The sequence below is a fragment of the Heptranchias perlo genome, chromosome 17, assembly GCF_035084215.1.
Source record: "Heptranchias perlo isolate sHepPer1 chromosome 17, sHepPer1.hap1, whole genome shotgun sequence".
Taxonomy (NCBI): domain Eukaryota; kingdom Metazoa; phylum Chordata; class Chondrichthyes; order Hexanchiformes; family Hexanchidae; genus Heptranchias; species Heptranchias perlo.
The window spans coordinates 56558929-56579076 of record NC_090341.1 but is presented as its reverse complement, the minus strand read 5'-3'; the positions used below and the strand labels follow the sequence as shown (position 1 = coordinate 56579076).

Sequence of the window (20148 nt, the reverse complement as noted above, 5' to 3'; positions counted from 1 at the left end):
CCAGAGTAAGCCGCCCACTCACTCTTGCATACTCATCGGTTTAAATCCATAACAGGTCACCCACTCGCACACTCATTGGTTCACATCGAGAGCAGGTCTCCCACTCACACTCTTGGCTATAGTTGGGGTATGTGGTATTGGGAACACAAGTAGGAATCTTAGTCTAATATCAGCTGGTAGCGTGGGCTCCCCAGAGACCTGGTGGGAAGCAACAGTACCAGATAGAGCTGTAAGGCAGATGGCTGGGGTTTGAAATCCTGGTCCGTGCGGAGTTTGGTCCTTTGAGCCTGGGTGACTACTGGACAGCAGAGACTGCGAGAACTGGCCTCAAAGGTCTGAGCTGGAAAAGTTTCCCCTTTTGATCTATCCAATAACAGAAGGCAGGATTGGGCTCAGCTGTGAGGCTGTCCACTGTCAGATAATAGTCTAAAAAGAGACCAGCATCCATAAAGCATCTTATCCTCCCTCTCAGAAATATCTCAATACACTTCACATACAGTTAAACACTCTGGCTGTTATGCAGGCATATATGGCAGTGATTTTGCATACAGCAAATTCCCACAAAGAGCAATGATCTGTTTTTGGTGGAGTTGGTTGAGGGAGAAATATTGACCAGGACATCAGAGAATTCCCTTCTGGTCCTCAAATAGTGTCATGGGATCTTCAAAATCGAGACGGACAGGCAGACAGGGCCAGTTGAATTGACTACTGACACTGGTAGGCTCACCCGCAAGGAATGTCCACTCGAACTGGACCCCAGCAAGCGTCAGTGTGAAGGGGAAAATATGGGCGGGGGAACAATTGTATTACCTCAGTTTTGTCTCTGGCTCTTCACTGGCTTGCTTCGGGCTACCGTTGTCGAGCGCCAACTTCATCTGGACGTCCCCCTTTCCCGGCAGCAGTTCACGGTTGAGCTGATCGACTTCGATGCGCTGTCTAGAATAGCGGTAAGATAGAGAATTATTCACAGACATTCCTGCTCTGTTTGGTACTCAGTGTCTGCCTGAAGCTATCTCACCAGAGACTCTCAAATCTTGTCAAGTTCACAAAATATGATGGTTCCTGAGGATCGTCGACAAAAACACTAATTGGAACATAAAACTTGAAAGGACGAAAGGCCATTTGGCCCATCAGTGTTGCTCTTTCCAAAATCCAAGTCTAGTTCACAAGTCTAGTTGTGGACGAATGTTAAACTCATTTCACTTAGGAGCCCTGTAGAACGGCCCATACCCATATATTTGTTAAAGTAAAATATTGTGCTTTAAAATGGAGCATGGGAGAAACTCTTTCCTATCAATTAATTATTGGAATCATCACTGCAGCTCATTTCATGCATTCTTTATATCTGAATAAACTTCAAAATTGATAATGGTTTCACACATTAAAATAGTTTGACTCTAACGGCCAAAGGGTTTAAATAATCTCAGGACTCGGAACAAACGGAGAAAGCTGCTCCTCGGATTCAATAAAATGCATTCCCATCTGCAATTAAATTGACAGCAAACTAAGCTAAATAACAATATACAGCACATTTAAAAGGGTCAAGGCTGGCACTAATTCAACATCTATATCTCCATCTGCCACAGTTTTGCCCACTAACTAAATCTATCAAAGTGCCTTTGCAATTTTCTGCCCTCATCTACACTATTTACTGTGCCACTTAACTTAGCGTCATCAGCAAACTTAGATACACCGCTCTCTATTCCTTCATCCAAATCGTTTACAAATATAATGAAAAGCTGAGGCTCCAGTTAGATCGCTGGGGGACACCAGTTGTCACATCCTATCAATTAGAATACATACCCATTATCCCTACTCTCTGTTTCCTACCTCCGAACCAATTCCCTATCCAAGCTAATATATTGGCTCCAATTCCATGCGCTCTCATTTTTGTTAAGTCTGTTATATGGAACCGTACTGAATGCCTTCTGGAAGTCCATATAAATACAATCCAGCGACACACCCTTATCTACCATGTTAGTACCTCCTCTGAAAATTCAACTAGGTTCGTTAGACATGACTTACCCTTTACAAATCCATGCTGGCTCTCTCTGATTAGCTGATTTTTGTCAAAATGTTCAGTCACTCTGTCCCTAATAACTCTCGCAACTTCCACACAACTGACATTAGACTAATAGGCCTGTAATTTCCTAGTTTCTCTCTCCTACCCTTGTTAAATAATGAAATGACATTGGCAATTTTCCAATCCAAGGGGACAATTACTGAATCGAGGGAGTTTTGGAAGATTACGACCAACGCATCTACAATTTCCTCACCTACTTCTTTTACGTACCCATTGCTTCATATCGATAGTCAGTCACCCGCTCACACCCTTACACACCCACTGGTTCACATCCAGCATAGGTGATCCACTCACACTTTTACACACCTAGTGGTTCACATCCACAACAGGTCACCCACACACTCTCATACACACCCACTGGTTCGCATCCAGAGCAGGTCACACACTCAGACACACCCAATGATTCACATCCAGAGTAAGCCGCCCACTCACACTCTTGCACACTCATCAGTTTAAATCCATAACAGTCACCCAATCGCACACTCATTAGTTCACATCGAGAGCAGGTCTCCCACTCACACTCTTGGCTATAGTTGGGGTATGAGGTATTGGGAACACAAGTAGGAATCTTAGTCTAATATCAGCTGGTAGCTTGGGCTCCCCAGAGACCTGGTGGGAAGCAACAGTACCAGATAGAGCTGTAAGGCAGATGGCTGGGGTTTGAAATCATGGTCCGTGCGGAGTTTGGTTCTTTGAGCCTGGGTGGCTACTGGACAGCAGAGACCGTGAGAACTGGCCTCAAAGGTCTGAGCTGGAAAAGTTTCCCCTTTTGATCTATCCAATAACAGAAGGCAGGATTGGGCTCAGCTGTGAGGCTGTCCACTGTCAGATAATAGTCTAAAAAGAGACCAGCATCCATAAAGCATCTTATCCTCTCTCTCAGAAATATCTCAATACACTTCACATACAACTAAACACTCTGGCTGTTATGCAGGCATATATGGCAGTGTTTTGCATACAGCAAATTCCCACAAAGAGCAATGATCTGTTTTTGGTGGAGTTGGTTGAGGGAGAAATATTGACCAGGACATCAGAGAATTCCCTTCTGGTCCTCAAATAGTGTCATGGGATCTTCAAAATCGAGACGGACAGGCAGACAGGGCCAGTTGAATTGACTACTGACACTGGTAGGCTCACCCGCAAGGAATGTCCACTCGAACTGGACCCCAGCAAGCGTCAGTGTGAAGGGGAAAATATGGGTGGGGGAACAATCGTATTACCTCAGTTTTGTCTCTGGCTCTTCACTGGCTTGCTTCGGGCTACCGTTGTCCAGCGCCAACTTCATCTGGACTTCCCCCTTTCCCGGCAGCAGTTCATGGTTGAGCTGATCCACAGCGATGAGCTGTCTAGAATAGCGGTAAGATAGAGAATTATTCACAGACATTCCTGCTCTGTTTGGTACTCAGTGTCTGCCTGAAGCTATCTCACCAGAGTCTCTCAAATCTTGTCAAGTTCACAAAATATGATGGTTCCTGAGGATCGTCGACAAAAACACTCGTTAGAACATAAAACTTGAAAGGACGAAAGGCCATTTGGCCCATCAGTGTTGCTCTTTCCATAATCCAAGACTAGTTCACAAGTCTAGTTGTGGACGAATGTTAAACTCATTTCACTTAGGAGCCCTGCAGAACCGCCCATACCCATATATTTGTTAAAGTAAAATATTGTGCTTTAAAATGGAGCATGGGAGAAACTCTTTCCTATCAATGAGGAACCAGGAGATTTTTTAAATGAAGGATTCATTAACACAAAGACTTCCTTTGATTTGGCTGCATTCTCATTAATTATTGGAATCATCACTGCAGCTCATTTCATGCATTCTTTATATCTGAATAAACTTCAAAATTGATAATGGTTTCACACATTAAAATATTTTGACTCTAATGGCCAAAGGGTTTAAATAATCTCAGGACTCGGAACAAACGGAGAAAGCTGCTCCTCGGATTCAATAAAATGCATTCCATTCTGCAATTAAATTGACAGCAAACTAAGCTAAATAACAATACACAGCACATTTAAAAGGGTCAAGGCTGGCACTAATTCAACATCTGTATCTCCATCTGCCACAGTTTTGCCCACTCACTTAATCCATCAAAGTGCCTTTGCAATTTTCTGCTCCCATCTACACTATTTACTGTGCCACCGAACTGAGTGTCATCAGCAAACTTAGATACACCGCTCTCTATTCCTTCATCCAAATCGTTTACAAATATAATGAAAAGCTGAGGTTCCAGTTCGATCGCTGGGGGACACCAGTGGTCACATCCTATCAATTAGAATACATACCCATTAACTACTCTCTGTTTCCTACCTCCGAACCAATTCCCTATCCAAACTAATATATTGGCTCCAATTCCATGCACTCTCATTTTTGTTAAGTCTGTTATATGGAATCGTACTGAATGCCTTCTGGATGTCCATACAAATACCATCCAGCGACACACCCTTATCTACCATGTTAGTACCTTCTCTGAAAATTCAACTAGGTTCGTTAGACATAACTTACCCTTTACAAATCCATGTTGGCTCTTTCTGATCACCTCATATTTTTCCAAATGCTCAGTCAGTCTGTCCCTAATAACAGATTATAGTAGCTTCCACACAACTGACATCAGACTAATAGGCCTGTAATTTCCTAGTTTCTCTCTCCTACCCTTGTTAAATAATGAAGTGACATTGACAATTTTCCAATCCAAGGGGACAATTACTGAATCGAGAGAGTTTTGGAAGATTACGACCAACGCATCTACAATTTCCTCACCTACTTCTTTTACGTACCCATTGGTTCATATCGATAGTCAGTCACCCGCTCACACTCTTACACACCCACTGGTTCACATCCAGCATAGGTGATCCACTCACACTTTTACACACCGAGTGGTTCATATTCAGAGCAGATCACACACTCACACTCAGTAGTGGATAGCCAGAACAGGTCACCCACTCACACACCCACTGGTTCACATCCACAACAGGTCATCCACACACCCTCCTACACACGCAATGGTTCACATCCAGAGCAGGTCACACACTCAGACACATCCAATGATTCACATCCAGAGTATGTCACCCACTCACACTCTTACATATTCGCTGGTTCACATCCAGAGTAAGCCGCCCACTCACTCTTGCATACTCATCGGTTTAAATCCATAACAGGTCACCCACTCGCACACTCATTGGTTCACATCGAGAGCAGGTCTCCCACTCACACTCTTGGCTATAGTTGGGGTATGTGGTATTGGGAACACAAGTAGGAATCTTAGTCTAATATCAGCTGGTAGCGTGGGCTCCCCAGAGACCTAGTGGGAAGCAACAGTACCAGATAGAGCTGTAAGGCAGATGGCTGGGGTTTGAAATCCTGGTCCGTGCGGAGTTTGGTCCTTTGAGCCTGGGTGGCTACTGGACAGCAGAGACTGCGAGAACTGTCCTCAAAGGTCTGAGCTGGAAAAGGTTCCCCTTTTGATCTATCCAATAACAGAAGGCAGGATTGGGCTCAGCTGTGAGGCTGTCCACTGTCAGATAATAGTCTAAAAAGAGACCAGCATCCATAAAGCATCTTATCCTCCCTCTCAGAAATATCTCAATACACTTCACATACAGTTAAACACTCTGGCTGTTATGCAGGCATATATGGCAGTGATTTTGCACACAGCAAATTCCCAAAAAGAGCAATGATCTGTTTTTGGTGGAGTTGGTTGAGGGAGAAATATTGACCAGGACATCAAAGAATTCCCTTCTGGTCCTCAAATAGTGTCATGGGATCTTCAAAATCGAGACGGACAGGCAGACAGGGCCAGTTGAATTGACTACTGACACTGGTAGGCTCACCCGCAAGGAATGTCCACTCGAACTGGACCCCAGCAAGCGTCAGTGTGAAGGGGAAAATATGGGTGGGGGAACAATCGTATTACCTCAGTTTTGTCTCTGGCTCTTCACTGGCTTGCTTCGGGCTACCGTTGTCCAGCGCCAACTTCATCTGGACGTCCCCCTTTCCCGGCAGCAGTTCACGGTTGAGCTGATCCACAGCGATGCGCTGTCTAGAATAGGGGTAAGATAGAGAATTATTCACAGATATTGCTGCTCTTTTTGGTACTCAGTGTCTGCCTGAAGCTATCTCACCAGAGTCTCTCAAATCTTGTCAAGTTCACAAAATATGATGGTTCCTGAGGATCGTCGACAAAAACACTCATTAGAACATAAAACTTGAAAGGACGAAAGGCCATTTGACCCAGGGGTGTTGCTCTTTACATAATCCAAGTCTAGTTCACCCTGTTGTGGACGAATGTTAAACTCATTTCACTTAGGAGCCCTGTAGAACCGCCCATACCCATATATTTGTTAAAGTAAAATATTGTGCTTTAAAATGGAGCATGGGAGAAACTCTTTCCTATCAATGAGGAACCAGGAGATTTTTTAAATGAACGATGCATTAACACAAAGACTTCCTTTGATCTGGCTGCATCCTCATTCATTATTGGAACCATCACTGCAGCTCATTTCATGCATTCTTTATATCTGAATAAACTTCAAAATTGATAATCAACATAGGAACAGGGGTTGGCCCTCGAGCCTGTTCCACCATTCAATGGGTTCATGGCTGATCTGTATTCTAACTCCTTGATTCTATGGGGGCTAAAATGGGCCCCACAACGCCCATTTTGTAGGCGCTACGCAGCCTCCTAAACTCTGAAACTGGCTTCCGGAATGCGCATGCACACTTTTAGTGTGACATGCACCGGACACCATATTGGTAAAACCATTCGCGCACGCGCAGATAATGAACGCTGGCACCATGCAAAGTAGGGAGAATATGCTGTAGATCAGTGTCCAATGCTGATTTAAATGGACAGATGCAATTTTGGAACTCAACGCTCCAGCCAATGCTCTGCCGTAACCTCTCATAGCTGAACAGGTCTTAAACAGCATGGAGGAACCCCCACCAGCTCGATTTAAAGGGATCATGCAGGAGTTGCAGGTTCGGTGCTGGATTATTGCTTCTGGCTGTTGATGCATTTGTAACTGTTTTTGGAGGTCTCCTATACTTGAATACTAGGACTTGGGGACATAGTCTAAAAATTAGAGCGAGGACTTGCAGGAGTGAAGTTAGGCAACACTTCTACACACAAAGGGTGGTAGAAGTTTGGAACTCTCTTCTGCAAACGGCAGTTGATGCTAGCTCAATTGTTAATTTTAAATCTGAGATTGACAGATTTTTGTTAACCAAAGGTATTAAAAGAAATGGGGTTAAGGCAGGTATATGGAGTTAGGTCACAGATCAACCATGGGAAACAGGCTCAAGGGGCTAAATTGCCTACTCCTGTTTCTATCTTCCTATGTTACTATAATAAAGTTTCAAACTCTACAAGGAGTGGGCTGGCTCGCTGACAGCAACAGCAAGGGCACTGGTGGAGTGGCAGGGGTGGGACAGGAGTGCTGTCATCCTGAGAGAGGACAGCAGGTTCATGTTCCATGGAGCCACTGCCACTTGTTGCCTTCTGTTATGCGCCATCTTCTCCTGCAAGAAAGTGGGATGTGTGTCGGTGAGTGTCCTGCAAGATGTTTGGATAATATGGCTTCATGGATGAATAGCTGCCAGTGTGTGTGACCTGTGTGTTGTGGGTGTGTGGCTTGCAACAGAGGTAATGTGTGAGGGTGAGAGGAAGCATCTGACTGAAAGAGTTCAGTACTGATTGAAAGAGTTTGTTGGTATGCGGGTGATGGGGGGTGTAGTGTGTGGAGCAGTGTGTGTGGCTAGTGGTGCAGTTGGTAGGAGACACCACTTGACAGTTGACCTCACTCATCTTGACCACTTGTGTCAAAGCATTGAACTTCTTCCTGCACTGCATCCATGTTCGTGGTGCTGTGCGCCTGGCATTGGCTTCGTCCCCTACTGCCTCCCACTGCCTTGGGAGCATATGTCTGGAGGGCCTCTTGCCCTCCTGCGGATATAGGATGTCCCTCCTTCTGTCCACCTCTTGCACCAAGGCCTCTAGTGCATCAGCAGAGAACCTTGGTGCACGCACTCTCACATTCCTGGTACAAACTCAGATCGGCAGATTGGAGGATGTGGGATTTAGTAATGCGCAACCTTTATTCAATGTTTTAAAATAATACAACAGTTTGTAAACATAGGGACAGGACCTGCATCTGCGTTTTATGTGTGTGATGTCTGATCTCCGTTCAGGCTCCGTGCAGACCCATATCTTATATTTTACAAATATCAGAGTCCTGCAAACATTGAGCAGCTCAGTTGTTGCTCATTAAAAATTCCAGAAGTCCCATCATCACCAGGCTTCACTATATTGCAGCACAGATTCACTTCACAATTGACTTCCACCACTTCCTGCTGCCACAATACACCTTCCCTTTAAGAGGTACACGCTGCCTTTAAGTGGTGCTAGCCACTCGCAATATCTGGACCCCCTGGCAGATAGGCCCTGGCCTATTGCAGCAATCATAGAAATCACCAGTCAGCACGAATGTTACGTGCTGCTTGCATCGGTGGCACGGGTTAATCGCGCACGGTTTCGGGGGTTATCCAATATAACCTCCCCCCTTACACCTTACTACTCTTGGCTAGCAAAAATCTAGCAATCTCAGATTTATAATTATTAATTGAGCTAGCATCTACTGCTTTTTGTGGGAGAGTGTTCCAAAGTTCTACCACCGTTGTGCGAAGGAATATTTCCTAACTTCTCTCTTGAAAGGCCTTGCTCTGATTTTAAGATTGTGTCCCCTTGTCCTAGACTCCCTCACCAGCGGAAAAAGTTTCTATCTCTGTACCCGCTCAATTCCACTGTAATTCCTAAAAATCTCAATCAAATCGCCCCTTAATCGTCTATATTCAAGGAATACAAGGCTAGTTTATTTAATCTCTCCTCATAATCTAACCCTTGGAGCCCCGGTAACATTCTGGTGAACCTGCGCTGCATTCCTTCCAAGGTGCGGTGCCCAGAACTCCGGGTGTGGTCTATCCAGGGCTTCGTATAGCTGCAGCAAAACTTTCTCCCCTTTATATTCTAACCCTCGAGTTATAATGTACTCTGGGTGGGGGACTTCAATATCCATCATTAAGCGTGGCCCGATAGCACGACTGCTGACCGAGCCGGCCGAGTCCTGAAGGACATATCTGCCAGCCTGTGGCAGGTGGTGAGAGAATCAACACGAGGGAAAAACCTACTTGACCTCGTCCTCACCAATCTACCTGTCGCAGATGAATCTGTCCATGACAATATTGGTAGGAGTGACCACCACAGCCCTTGGGGAGACGGAGTTCTGTCTTCACACCGAGGACACTGTCCATCGTGTTGTGTGGCACTACCACCATGCTAAATGGGATATATTCAGAACAGATCTAGCAGCTCAAAACTGGGCATCCATGAGGTGCTGTGGGCCATCAGCAGCAGCAGAATTGTATTCCAGCACAATCTGTAACCTCATGGCCCGGCATATTCTCACTCTAGCATTACCAACAAGCCAGGGGATCAAGCCTGGTTCAATGAGGAGTGTAGAAGGGCATGCCCGGAGCAGCACCAGGCCTACCTAAAAATGAGGCGCCAACCTCATGAAGCTACAACTCAGGACTACATGCATGCTAAACAGCGGAAGCAACATGCTAAAGACAGAGCTAAGCGATCCCACGATCAAAGCTCTGCAGCCCTGCCACATCCAGTTGTGAATGGTGGTGGACAATTAAACAACTAACAGGAGGAGGAGGCTCTGTAAACATCCCCATCCTCAATGAAGCGGAGTCCAGCACTTGTGCAAAAGATAAGCCTTGTGTTTGCAACCATCTTCAGCCAGAAGTGCCGAGTGGATGATCCATCTCGGCCTCCTCCCGATATCCCCACCATCACAGAAGCCAGTCTTCAGCCAATTCGATTCACTCCACGTGATATCAAGAAATGGCTGACTGCACTGGATACAGCAAAGGTTATGGGCCCAGACAAAATCCCGACTGTAGTGCTGAAGACTTGAGCTCCAGAACTAGCTGCGCCTCTAGCCAAGCTGTTCCAATACAGCTACAACACTGGCATCAACCTGACAAAGTAGAAAATTGCCCAAACCAGCCAATTACAGCCCCATCAGTATACTCTCAATCACCAGCAAAGTGATGGAAGTTATCATCGACAGTGCTATCAAGCGGCACTTACTCACCAATGAGATACTGGATGGGCTAAAAATTGATAAAGAGAAGGCTAGCTGTACTTAAAGTAGATAAGTCACCCGGTCCGGATGGGATGCATCCTAGGTTGCTGAGGGAAGCAAGGGTGGAAATTGAGGAGGTACTGGCCATAATCTGCCAAACATCCATAGATACAGGGGTGGTGCCAGAGGGCTAGAGAATTGCAAATATTACACCCTTGTTCAAAAAAGGGTGCAAGGATAAACCCAGCAACTATAGGCCAGTCAGATTAAACCTCAGTGGGGAAACTTTTAGAAACGATAATCCGGGACAGCATTAACAGTCACTTGGACAAGTGTGGATTGATTAGGGAAAGCCAGCACGGATTTATTAAAGGCAAATCGTGTTTAACTAACCTGATAGAGTTTTTTGATGAGGTAACAGAGGGGGTAGATGAGGGCAATGCAGTTGATGTGGTGTATATGGATTATCAAAAGGCGTTTGATAAAATGCCGCACAGTAGGCTTATCATCAAGATTGTGGCCCATGGAATAAAGGGGGCAGTAGCAACATGGATACAGAATTGGCAAAGGGACAGGAAACAGAGAGTAGTGGTGAACGGTTGTTTTTCGGACTGGAGGGAAGCATACAGTGGTATTCCCCAGGGACCACTGGGACCACTGCTTTTCTTGATGTATATTAATGACTTGGACTTGGTGTACAGAGCACAGTTTCAAAATGTGCAGATGACACAAAACTTGGAAGGGTAGTAAACAGTGAGCAGGATAGTGATAGACTTCAAGAGGATATAGACAGGCTGGTGGCATGGGTAGACATGTGGCAGATGAAATTTAACACAAAAATGCGAAGTGATACATTTCGGTAGGAAGAATGAGGAGAGGCAATATAAACTAGAGGGCACAACTCTAAAAGGGGTGCAGAAACAGAGAGATCTGGGGGTATATGTGCATAAATCGTTGAAGGTGGCAGAGCAGGTTGAGAAAGCAGTTAAAAAAGCATTCGGGATCCTGGGCTTTATAAATAGAGGCATAGAGTACAAAAGTATGGAAGTCATGATGAACCTTTATAAAACATTAGTTCGGCCACACCTGGAGTATTGTGTCCAGTTCTGGGCACCGCACTTTAGGAAAGATGTAAAGGCCTTAGGGAGAGTGTAGAAGAGATTTACTACAATGATTCCAGGGATGAGGGACTTTAGTCACGTGAATACTCTGGATAAGCTGGGGTTGTTGCCGAGGAACAGAGAAGGTTGTGAGGAGATTTGATAGAGGTATTCAAAATCATGAAGGGTCTCGACAGAGTAGATAGAGAGAAACTGTTCCCATTGGCGGAAGAGTCAAGGAGCAGAGGACATAGATTTAAGGTGATTGGCAGAAGAACCAAAGGTGACATGAGGAAAAACTTTTTTACACAGCGAGTGGTTAGGATCTGGAATGCACTGCCTGAGAGGGTGGTGGAGGCAGATTCAATCATGGACTTCAAAAGGGAATGGGATAAGTACTTGAAAGGAAAAAATTAGCAGGGCTATGGGAAAGGGCAGGGGAGTGGGACTAGTTGGATTGCTCTTGCATAGAGCCGGCGTGGGCTCGATGGGCTGAATGGCCACCTTCCATGCTGTAACCTTTCTATGATTCTATGATTCTATAACCTGCTCACTGATGCTCAGTTTGGGTTCCGCCAGGACCACTCGGCTCCAGACCTCATTACAGCCTTGGTCCAAACATGGACAAAAGAGCTGAATTCCAGAGGTGAGGTGAGAGTGACTGCCCTTGACATCAAGGCAGCATTTGACCCAGTGTGGCATCAAGGAGCCCTAGTAAAATTGAAGTCAATGGGAATCAGGGGGGAAACTCTCCAGTGGCTGGAGTCAGACCTAGCACAAAGGAAGATGGTAGTGGTTGTTGGAGGCCAATCGTCTCAACCCCAGGACATTGCTGCAGGAGTTCCTCAGGGTTGTGTCCCAGGCCCAACCATCTTCAGCTGCTTCATCAATGACCTTCCCTCCATCATAAGGTCAGAAATAGGGATGTTCGCTGATGATTGCACAGTGTTCAGTTCCATTCGCAACCCCTCAGATAATGAAGCGGTCCGAGCCCGCATGCAGCAAGACCTGGACAACATCCAGGCTTGGGCTGATAAATGGCAAGTAACATTCACGCCAGACAAGTGCCAGGCAATGACCATCTCCAACAAAAGAGAGTCCACCCACCTCCCCTTGACATTCAATGGCATTACCATCACCGAATCCCCACCATCAACATCCTGGGGGTCATCATTGACCAGAAACTTAACTGGACCAGCCACATAAATACTGTGGCTACAAGAGCAGGTCAGAGGCTGGGTATTGTGCGGCGAGTGACTCACCTCCTGACTCCCCAAAGCCTTTCCACCATCTACAAAGCACAAGTCAGGAGAGTGATGGACTACTGTCCACTTGCCTGGATGAGTGCAGCTCCAACAATACTCAAGAAGCTCGACACCATCCAGGAGAAAGCAGCCTGGTTGATTGGTACCCCATCCACCACCTTAAACATTAATTCCCTCCATCACTGGCACTCCATGGCTGCAGTGTGCACCATCCACAGGATGCACTGCAGCAACTCGCCAAGGCTTCATTGTCAGAATCTCCCAAACCCGTGACCTCTACCACCTAGAAGGACAAGGCAGCAGGCACATGGGAACAACACCACCTGCACATTCCCCTCCAAGTTACACGCCATCCCGACTTGGAAATATATCGCCGTTCCTTCATTGTCGCTGAGTCGAAATCCTGGAACTCCCGACCTAACAGCACTGTGGGAGAACCGTCATCATACGGACTGCAGCGGTTCAAGAAGGCAGCTCACCACCACCTTCTAAAGGGCAATTAGGGATGGGCAATAAATGCTGGCCTTGCCAGCGACACCCACATCCCATGAATGAATAAAAAAAAATAAAGGTTAACATTGCATTAGCCTTTTTGATTATTTTTTGAACCTGACTACTACATTTTAGTGAACTGTATACATTGACCCCTAAATCTCTTTGGACCTCCACTGTTTCTAGCTTTTTACCATTTAAAAAATACTCGGATCGATCCTTTCTCGATCCAAAATGTATGACCTCACATTTGCCTGCGTTGAAATCCATCTATCAATGTTTTTTTGTAATTTTATGCTCCTGTCTACATTACTTACTGTGCCACCAATCTTTGTGTCATCAAACTTGGATATATGGCTCCGTATTGTGTTATCCAAGTCATTAATAAATATAGTGAATATTTGAGGCCCCAGCACAGATCCTTGTGGGATACCACCAGTCACTTCCTTTCAATTCGAATACATACCTATTATCCCTACTCTCTGTCTTCTACCACCTAACCAATCTCCTAACCAGGTCAATAATTTGCCTTCAATTCCATGAGCTTCAATTTTAGCTCACAGTGTCTTATGTGGAACCTTATCGAATGACTTCTGGAAGTCCATATAACCTACACCTATAGCCATTCTGCTGTCTATTACTTTAATTTCTTCCTCAAAAAATTCAATTAGATTCGTTAGGCATGACCCACCCTTTACAAATCCATGTTGGCTCTCTCAAATCAGCTCAAATTTCTCTAAGTGCTCAGTCCCTTTGTCCTTAATTGTAGGTTCCAATAATTTTCCCACAACAGATGTTACATTAACAGGTCTATAATTTCCTGGTTTCTCTCTCACACCTTTCTTAATTAATGGAGTTACATTTGCAATTTTCCAATCTAAAGGATCAATTCCTGAATAGAGAGCTTTGGAAGATTATGGCTAAAGCATCTGCGATTTCGTCACCTATTTCCTCTAAAACCCTGGGGTGGAAACCATCAGGCCCTGGGGATTTGCCAGTCTTTAGTGCCGTTATTTTTTCTAATACTGTTTTCTTGCTTATGTTAACTTTAGTGGGTTCCAGTCCTTGATTCATTATTAGTTCCCCTGGAATGTCAGGTATATTATCCTCTTCCTCTACTGTGAAGACTGACACACAGTAATTGTTCAACAAGTCTGTCATTTCCTTATTTTCATTTGCATTATTACCCGCATCTGTTTTTAAAGGGCCCACATTAACCTTTTCTTCTAATATAATTGTAAAAACTTTTGTCTTAATCTTGATATCCCTCACAAGTTTGATCGTTTCACTCATCAAAATATTTTGACTCTAATGGCCAAATGGCTTAATTAATCTCAGAACTCAGAACAAATGGAGAAATCTGCTCCTCGGATTCAGTAATAAAATGCATTCCCATCTGCAATCAAACCGACAGCAAACTAAGCTAAATGACACTCCACAATACATTTAAAAGAGTCGAGCAGGCACGAATACAACATTTGCATCTCCCTTTACAGTTATTTACAAGATTATAAAAATATTTGATCTCCTCTACCTATTGATCGATGAGAGGGAGGGCGGGGCTGCTGGTCGACGAGAGGGAGGGCGGGGCTGCTGGTCGACGAGAGGGAGGGCGGGGCTGCTGGACGACGAGAGGGAGGGCGGGGCTGCTGGACGACGAGAGGGAGGGCGGGGCTGCTGGTCGACGAGAGGGAGGGCGGGGCTGCTGGACGACGAGAGGGAGGGCGGGGCTGCTGGTCGACGAGAGGGAGGGCGGGGCTGCTGGACGACGAGAGGGAGGGCGGGGCTGCTGGACGACGAGAGGGAGGGCGGGGCTGCTGGACGACGAGAGGGAGGGCGGGGCTGCTGGACGACGAGAGGGAGGGCGGAGCTGCTGGACGACGAGAGGGAGGGCGGGGCTGCTGGTCGACGAGAGGGAGGGCGGGGCTGCTGGTCGACGAGAGGGAGGGCGGGGCTGCTGGTCGACGAGAGGGAGGGCGGGGCTGCTGGTCGACGAGAGGGAGGGCGGGGCTGCTGGTCGACGAGAGGGAGGGCGGGGCTGCTGGTCGACGAGAGGGAGGGCGGGGCTGCTGGTCGACGAGAGGGAGGGCGGGGCTGCTGGTCGACAGAGAGGGAGGGCGGGGCTGCTGGTCGGCGAGAGGGAGGGCGGGGCAGCTGGTCGACGAGAGGGAGGGCGGGGCAGCTGGTCGACGAGAGGGAGGGCGGGGCTGCTGGTCGACAGAGAGGGAGGGCGGGGCTGCTGGTCGACGAGAGGGAGGGCGGGGCTGCTGGTCGGCGAGAGGGAGGGCGGGGCAGCTGGTCGACGAGAGGGAGGGCGGGGCAGCTGGTCGACGAGAGGGAGGGCGGGGCAGCTGGTCGGCGAGAGGGAGGGCGGGGCTGCTGGTCCACGAGAGGGAGGGCGGGGCTGCTGGTCGGCGACAGAGGGAGGGCGGGGCAGCTGGTCGGCGAGAGGGAGGGCGGGGCTGCTGGTCCACGAGAGGGAGGGCAGGGCTGCTGGTCCACGAGAGGGAGGGCAGGGCTGCTGGTCGGCGACAGAGGGAGGGCGGGGCTGCTGATCGATGACAGGGGGAGAGCGGGGCGACCGATCGACGAGGGAGGGCGTGGCTACCGATAGAAGAGGGAGCGCAGGGCTATTGATTTATAAGACAGAGGGCGGGGGTACTGATCTACAACAGAGGATGGGTAGGGCTACTGATTGACAAGAGAGTGTGGGCGGGTTTACTGATTGACATGAGGAAGTTTGGGGCTACTGACTGATGAGAGGGAGGGCGGGGTTACTGATTGACAAAAGGGAGGGCAGGGCTACTGATGGATGAGAGCGAGGGCGGGGCTACTGATGGATGAGAGCGAGGGCGGGGCTACTGATGGACAACAGAGGCGGGGCTAATGATCGACAGAGGGAGGGCGGGGCTAATGATCGCTGAGAGGGAGGGCGGGGCTACAGATTGTCGAGAGAGGGCGGGGCATCTGATTGACAAGAGGAAGCGCATGGCTACTGATAAGAACATAAGAAATAGGAGAAGGCCACACCACCCCTCGAGCCCTCTCCGCCATGCAATGAGATCATGCCTGATCTTCAACCTCAACTCTACTTTCTAGCCCAATCTCCATATACCTGGATTCCCCTAGAGACCAAAAGTCTATCTATCTTAGTCTTGAATATACTCAATGACACAGCAGCCACAGCCCTCTGGGGTAGAGAATTCCAAAGATTCACATCCTTCTGAGTGAAGAAATTCCTCCTCATCTCAGTCTTAAATGGCCGACCCCTTATCCTGAGACTATGCCCCCTAGTTCTAGACTCTCCAGCGAGGGGAAACAACCTCACAGCATCTACGCTGTCATGGCCCCTCAGAATCTTATAGGTTTCAATTGTTTTTAATTCCTTTATGGGATGTGGGTGTCGCTGGCGAGGTCAGCATTTATTGCCCATCACTCATTGCCCTTGAGAAGGCGGTGGTGAGCCGCCTTCTTGAACCGCTGCAGTCCGTGTGGTGAAGGTTCTCCCACAGTGCTGTTAGGAAGGGAGTTCCAGGATTTGGACCCAGTGACGATGAAGGAACGGCGATATATTTCCAAGTCAGGATGGTGTGTGACTTGGTGGGGAACGTGCAGGTGGTGTTGTTCCCATGTGCCTGCTGCCCTTGTCCTTCTAGGTGGTAGAGGTCGCGGGTTTGGGAGGTGCTGTCGAAGAAGCCTTGGCGAGTTGCTGCAGTGCATCTTGTAGATGGTACACACTGCTTCTCTTTTCTCCATAGGTCACCTCTCATTGTTCTAAACTCCAGATTATAGGCCCATTCTACTCAACCTTTCCTCACAGGACAACCCTCGCATCAATCTAATGAACCTTCGCTACACCATATCCTTCCTTAGATAATGAGACCAGAACTGTACATAGTACTCCAGGTGTGGTCTCGCCAAAGCCCTGTACAATTACAGCAAGACTTCCTTACTCTTGTACTCCAACCCCCTTGCAATAAAGGCCAACATGCCATTTGCTTTCCTAATTGCTTGCTGTACCTGCATACTAACTTTTTGTGTTTCTTGTACAAGGACATCCAAATCTCTCCGAACACCAACATTTAACAGTTTCTCACCATTTAAAAAATATTCTGTTTTTCTATTCTTCCTACCAAAGTGAATAATCTCACATTTCCCCACATTATACTCCATCTGCCACATTCTTGCCCACTCACTTAACCTGTCTATATCCCTCTGTAGTCTCTTTGTGTCCTCCTCACAGCTTACTTTCCCACCTAGCTTTGTATCATCAACAAATTTGGATACATTACACTCTGTCCCTTCATCTAAGTCATTAAAATAGATTGTAAATAGCTGCAGCCCAAGCACTGATCCTTGCGGCACCCCACTAGTTACAGCCTGCCAACCTGAAAATGATCCGTTTATCCCTACTCTCTGTTTTCTGTCTGTTAACCAATCCTCTATCCATGCTAATATATTACCCCCAACCCCATGAACCCTTATCTTGCCTAACGACTTTTTATGTGGCACCTTTTTGAAAATCCAAATATATTACATCCACAGGTTCTCCTTTATCTACCATGCTAGTTACATTCTCAAAAAATAAATCTGTCAAACACGATTTCCCTTTCATAAAACCATGTTGACTCTGCCTAATCATATTAGGACTTTCTAAGTGCCCTGTTACCACACCCTTAATAATGGATTCCAGCATTTTCCCGATGTCTGATGTCAGGCTAACTGGCTTGCAGTTCCCTTTTTTCTCTCTTCCTCCTTTCTTGAATAGCGGAGTTACATTTGCTACCTTCCAATCCACTGGGACCGTTCTACAGTCTAAGGGATTTTTGAAAGATCATAACCAATGCATCCACTATCTCTGCAGCCACCTTTTCTTCGAACCCTAGGATGTAGGCCATAAGGTCCAGGGGATTTATCGGCTTTTTCTCTACTGGTATTAATTACTTTAAGTTCCTCACTCTCATTTACCCCTTAGTTCCCCACTATTTTTGGTATGCTTTTTATGTCTTCTACTGTGAAGACAGATACCAAATATTTGTTTAATGTCTCTGCCATTTCCTTATTCTCCATTACAATTTCTCCTGTCTCAGCCTCTAAGGGACCAACGTTTAGTTTTGCTACTCTCTTCCTTTTTACATGCTTGTAGATGCTTTTATATTTCTTGCTAGTTTACTCTCATATTCTATTTGCTCCCTTTTTATAAATTTTTTGTTATTCCTTGGCTGGTTTCTAAATCTCTCCCAATTCTCAAGCTTACTACTATTCTTCACAACATTATAAGCCTCTTCTTTTAATCTAATACTATCCTTAACTTCTTTAGTTAGCCACGGGTGGATCACTTTTCCCGTGGAGCTTTTATTTCTCAATGGAATGTATACCTTCGTTGAGAATATTGAAATATTTCTTTAAATGTTTGCCATTGCTTATCTACCATCATACCTTTAATTTAATTTCCCAATCTACCTTAGCCAACTCGCCCCTCATACCTATGTAATTGGCTTTATTTAAATTTAAGACTCTAGTTTTGGACTTAAGTATGTCACTCTCAAACTCAATGTGAAATTCTATCATAATATGATCACTCTTCCCCAGACGATCCTTTACTGTGAGATTACTAATTAACCCTGTCTCATTACACAATACAAGATCTAAAATAGCCTGTTCCCTGGTTGGTTCCACAACGTATTGTTCCAGGAAACTGGCTCGAATACATTCCATGAACTCGCCCTCCAGTCGAACTGATTAATAACAGAGGGAGGGTGGGGCTATTGATTGACGAGCGTGCAGGGCTACTGATTGACAACAGAGGGAGGGTTGAGCTACTTATTGGCAAATGGGGTGGGGCTACTGATTGACAAGAGGGAAGGTGGGGTTACTGATCGACAACACAAGGAGGGCAGAGTTACTGATCAACCACAGGAGGAGGGCAGGGTTACTGATCAACTACTGATCAATAACATTGAGGGAGGGGACTCTGATCGACAACAGAGGGAGGACCGGGCTACTGATCGCGTACAGAGGGAGGGCGGGGTTACTAATTGATAAGGGAGCAAGGCGGGGCTACTGATTGCTAGAAAGGGAGGGCGGTGCTATTGATTGAGGACTGACGGAGGGCGAGGCTACTAATTGTAAAGGGGATGGGTGGGGCTAATGATTGATGACAGAGGGACGGCAGGGCTAATGATTGATGACAGAGGAAGGGCGGGGCTACTGATTGACAACAGATGGTGGGTGGGGCGACTGATTGACAGATGGTGGGCGTGGCTACTGATCGACAACAGAGGAAGGACGGGGCTACTGATCGACAACAGAGGGGAGGGTGGGGATACTGATCGACAACGGAGGGAGTGCGGGGCTACTGATCGACACCGGAGGGAGGGCGGGGCTACTGATCGACAACTGAGGGAGGGTGGGGCTACTGATCGATGCCAGAGGGAGGGCGGGGCTACTGATCGACACCAGAGGGAGGGCGGGGTTACTGATTGACAATAGAGGGATTGCAGGGCTACTGCTTGACCAGAGGGAGGGCGGGGCTACTGTTTGACCAGAGGGAGGGCGGGGCTACTGTTGGACCAGAGGGAGGGCGGGGCTACTGCTTGACCAGAGGGAGGGTGGGGCTACTGATTGACCAGAGGGAGGGCGGGGCTACTGATTGTCACCACGGGTGAGGCTACTGATCGACAACTGAGGGAGGATGGGGTTACTAATTGACCAGAGGGAGGGCGGAGCTACTGTCTGACCAGAGGCAGGGTGGGGCTACTGATTGACCAGAGGGAGGGCGGGGCTACTGATTGACCAGAGGCAGGGCGGGGCTACTGATTGACCAGAGGCAGGGCGGGGCTACTGATTGACCAGAGTGAGGGCGGGGCTACTGATTGACCAGAGTGAGGGCGGGGCTACTGACTGACAAGTGGGAGAGCGGGGCTACTGACAAGAGGTGCTACTGATTGACCACAGTATGAGGGTGGGACTAATGATCAACGACAGAGAGAGGATGGGGCTAATGATTGATGAGATGTAGGGTGGGGCTACTGATTGATGAGATGTAGGGTGGGGC

General features: G+C 47.1%; 1 protein-coding gene across 1 annotated transcript in view; it reads right to left on the bottom strand.

The window, feature by feature from the left end:
• The window catches only part of si:dkey-197j19.5 (uncharacterized), a 94013-nt gene that overhangs the window by 17141 nt on the left and 56724 nt on the right, over positions 1 to 20148 (bottom strand). Inside the window, exons 7-9 of the mRNA XM_067998273.1 lie at positions 5998 to 6123; positions 3304 to 3429; positions 811 to 936 (exon numbers count right to left, since the gene is read on the bottom strand). Of these exons, the coding sequence (XP_067854374.1) occupies positions 811 to 936; positions 3304 to 3429; positions 5998 to 6123 (378 nt within the window). The remainder of the gene's footprint in view (positions 1 to 810; positions 937 to 3303; positions 3430 to 5997; positions 6124 to 20148) is intronic.